Here is a 4,060-nt window from a genome sequence, read left to right as displayed (position 1 = left end):
GACAGCTTTTATATATATACACACACACACACACACACACACCAGACAGCTTTTATATATACACACACACACACACCAGACAGCTGTTACATACACATACACACCAGACAGCTGTTACACACACACACACACATCAGAGAGCTGTTACACACACACAGATTATTACACACCCGGTGTTCCGCTAACTGTCCTGCCGTTGCATTATTATTAGGGGTGTAACTACACACTCACTCCATGATTTGGTTCGATACACAATACTGATCTCACAAGATGGTGCTCTGTCGAAACGAGAGCTAATGTGCTCCAGGATTGATCCTGATGATGTTAGTAGGTAGTAAATCACATTTTATGGCATTCCAGCCCTGGCTTGCATTTACAAAGAAAGACTGCCAGAAACTTAACAGTTTCCTGAAATCAAAGCCCATTGTGAATGTAGATACTGATTAGAGGGGAATTAACCTGTGTGTGTGTGTGTGAGTGTGTGTGTGTGCAGGAGGTAGAAAAGACGTGTCGATGTGGCCGCTACAGCAAACTCCTGCCCTGTCATAAGGAATATCTCTGTGAGTCCAAGTGCAACAAGACACGGGCCTGCAGCCGACACCAGTGCAAGAGAAAGGTTAGTCTAACACACACACTCACTCACTCTCTCTCTCAAAGAGCGTCTCATTCACACCTCACATCCACTTGCAGCACTCAGTCACACACACCTGTGTGATTGTGTGTCACTGATAGGGTGGGTGTGTGTGTGTGTGTGTGTGTGTGTGTGTTTGCAGTGTTGCCCGGGGTACTGCCCTCGGTGTGACATGAGCTGCGGTCGAATGTTGGGCTGCAGGAACCACAAATGCCCGTCTGTCTGCCACCAAGGTGAACTCTGACACACACTCATGCATAAACACGTGTTCTGAGGTTAGAACACATCATGGCTGATTGGATATTTGCAAATCTTCAGACAGTGTTTTCAGATGATCAGGCGGGCTCTTTCTATCTCAAGTGGGCGCTTCTGGGCCAGAGTTAGAGTTTAGTAGTCATAACTTGTTTTCATGATGGATTTACACAAAAATACATTAAATATTGAAGACAACAGGTTAAAATAAAATTGAAATGAATATTTAATATAGTGCATATTTTTAGCAAAATGCTTATCTTTAAAGTAATTTTTCTTGCTAATTGTAGTCATTGAATGGCTTTTCTGAGGTAAATGTGATGTTGAGCACAAACTGTTTTATCGTCATCTTTCCAAGACATGATTGATTCCAGTGAGTTGTTCTGTTTCTTCTGATGTTCATTCATGTTTATTTGCTGCTGTAACTAGTAGTAAAGCGTAAGAGACGATCACTTCACTACAGTCATCTGTCACCACACATTAAAAATGGAAAATGGTATTTGTGTGAATTTCATAATAAAAAGGACAGAATTTATCAGCAGATGTTGTTTCATATTAAAGTTACAAAGCACTTAAGCTTGTTGTGATTTATCAGATGGGTGTTTTGTTCACATATAAACTGGGACAGCACAGATCGATTCTTGAAATGAGAATCGATTCAAATCGAGCAGTCGTTATTTTCTGCCCAGCTGTAGGAGTTAGCGTTCCTAATCTCACCATCTCTCGGCTCTTTTATTTTTCCGAATGCATCTCTCTCTCTCTCTCTCTCACATGACGTCTGGCCTGCGTCCGGCAGAGCGTTTCCTGTGTCCAGCGGGAGTGTTTCCTGTCCTCGGGGCAGACGGGAGCATTCATGTCACTCTCGTGTGGGAGTTTGATTGGCTCTTGTGTTTGTCACGATCACGCTGGGCCAGAAGCGCCTCCTGTGTGCTGTTATCAGTGCAGTCAGAGTCCGGTTGGTCTGCATGAATGAGCTGACCTTTTCTCAGAGCAGGAGTGTGTGTGTGGGAAAGGTAACAGAGGATAGAGGTCATCACACACTGATGAATTGTTCGCCGATGCCTCGCACTTTCCTTTGCTTGCTGTGTGCCGAATGCAAATGTGCATCTGGAACAACAATGTTATCTGGCAAACCCCTGCTATCTTGGCTCTGATATCCAAATGTCAGGCGGCGAGTGTGTGCCTGGATTCAGATCAGCCGTTTCTGCTTGGTGAAGCCTAGTGGTCCAATGGATCACAAAAGTCACGGTTCGGATCACATTACAGATTTTGAGTCACAGATCAGATCATTTTTTTGAATCTACAAAAAAAAAAAAAGTTTGCTATTTCATTTATTACTGAAAGCTTACTTTAAGTACTTCTATACTACAGCAAAAACTACTAGCTTAACTAATAAAGTCAGGAATAAAACATGAACAATTACACAAATTAAAAGCATAGATGAATACAACATAAATTTACAAAAATGTCAGTAACAGTAGTATTCAGGTGCCGAATTGTAATCATTACAACAACTCTGGCATAACGACGATCGCGGAAACAAACGAAGATAACACACAAGCATATTCAAACAAAAGCCAACACGGATAAGTTGTGTGAAACAAAGCAAAATCAACGTTACTCACCTATCAAGGCAAGGCAAGTTTATTTATATAGCGCATTTCATTAACAATGGTAATTCAAAGTGCTTTACATAAAAGGAAGTAAAATAATCATAAAAAATAATCACAACAATAAAACAAGGAATTTAAAAACTTTTAAAATGATTAAAACATTTATTTAAAATTTAAAACAGTTAAAAATAGAAAATGATTATACATAAAATACAATGCAATCAGTTCGGACGTAGCACAGTGCTCATTCAGTCAAATAAATGCACAGCTAAGCAGATGAGTTTTGAGTCTGGATTTAAATGTGGCTGTGACGAGTGGACCGGGGCCGAGAGCCGTGGGAATGGAACGAGGCAAGTGGAGTGAATGATAATGAGGGACACCTGCGCCACTTACCGGTCTCGAGTCCCACAGCGGAGCTGCGGAAGGATAAAAGGAGGAGTTACGACGAGAGAGGACAAGGCCTGAACTATTTATGTTGTTTTGGTTTTGTTTGTGCGTGGCAGTCGTCCATGAGGGGCTGTCGCGCTATTTTCAGTTTTGTGTTTATTTTATTATTAAATTGTGTTTGAATGTTTGCCGGTTCCCGCCTCCTTCTTCCTGACCTACGAACTGTGTTACAGTGACTAATGTTTTAGCACATCTGATCTCTTCTGGAAGCTGGTTCCAGCTGCGGGCGGCATAATAACTAAAAGCGGACTCCCCTTGTTTTGTGTGAACCCTTGTTGTTTCTAACTGACTCGATCCTAATGATCTGAGTGCTCTGTTAGGTTTATATTCAGTGAACATATCTGCTATATATTTAGGTCCTAGGCCATTGAGTGATTTATAAACGAGTAAAAGTACTTTAAAATCAATCCTAAATATAACTGGAAGCCAGTGTAAGGACCTGAGGACTGGTGTAATATGCTCAGATTTTCTGGTTCTAGTCAGAATTCTGGCAGCAGCATTCTGGATGAGCTGCAGCTGTCTAATGGTCTTCTTGGCAAGGCCGGTGAGGAGACCATTACAATAGTGAAGAAACAATGCAACCTCGGCATCCACTTCCCGCTCCTTGAGTTCTCTTCACTGCTGGAAAGCTGCTCCGATATTTACACGGCTCCTATCTCTAGTCTGATCGTAACCCTTCTTTTTATTTTTATCTACGTCTCTATTTGTAGTCAGTCTGCTAATATCCGTCCTGTGCACTCAAATTGAGTGCTCTCTTCTCTCTATCATTACTAGACACGCACCTTACTGCTGATTGGCTACAAGTGTGTTTTGGGACTCGGTCCGATGCTGTGGTCAAAGCGTTTTTTAAATATTGCTTAGTGCACCTTTAACAGTTAATCTGTAAATCATATTTGAGCCGAACCATGGGGCCTGGTCCGTTTGGATCATCTACGATCCATTTCATCTTTAGTAAAGCCAGATTTTTCACAGCTCTAGCTGAGCTGATGTCATACACTATCCTGTCTGATCTCCTGTGTGTGTGTGTGTGTGTGTGTGTGTGTGTGTGTGTGTGTGTGTGTGTGTGTTTCGGGCAGGTTATCTCCAGGTCCGGGGGCGGGGGGGGTGGGGTGTGTGT

General features: G+C 42.2%; 1 protein-coding gene across 1 annotated transcript in view; it reads left to right on the top strand.

The window, feature by feature from the left end:
* LOC107571430 (NF-X1-type zinc finger protein NFXL1) overlaps positions 1 to 4,060 on the top strand; it is a gene marked incomplete at its 5' end in the record, with an annotated part of 17,561 nt that overhangs the window by 7,022 nt on the left and 6,479 nt on the right. Inside the window, 2 exons of the mRNA XM_016257755.1 lie at positions 494 to 616; positions 774 to 864. Coding sequence (XP_016113241.1) covers positions 494 to 616; positions 774 to 864 — 214 coding nt within the window. The remainder of the gene's footprint in view (positions 1 to 493; positions 617 to 773; positions 865 to 4,060) is intronic.

This window comes from Sinocyclocheilus grahami, unplaced genomic scaffold (assembly GCF_001515645.1).
Source record: "Sinocyclocheilus grahami isolate Dianchi unplaced genomic scaffold, SAMN03320097.WGS_v1.1 scaffold1593.1, whole genome shotgun sequence".
Lineage (NCBI taxonomy): Eukaryota > Metazoa > Chordata > Actinopteri > Cypriniformes > Cyprinidae > Sinocyclocheilus > Sinocyclocheilus grahami.
Note: the sequence above shows the minus strand (reverse complement) of the source record. Positions and strands in the feature narration are given on the sequence as shown.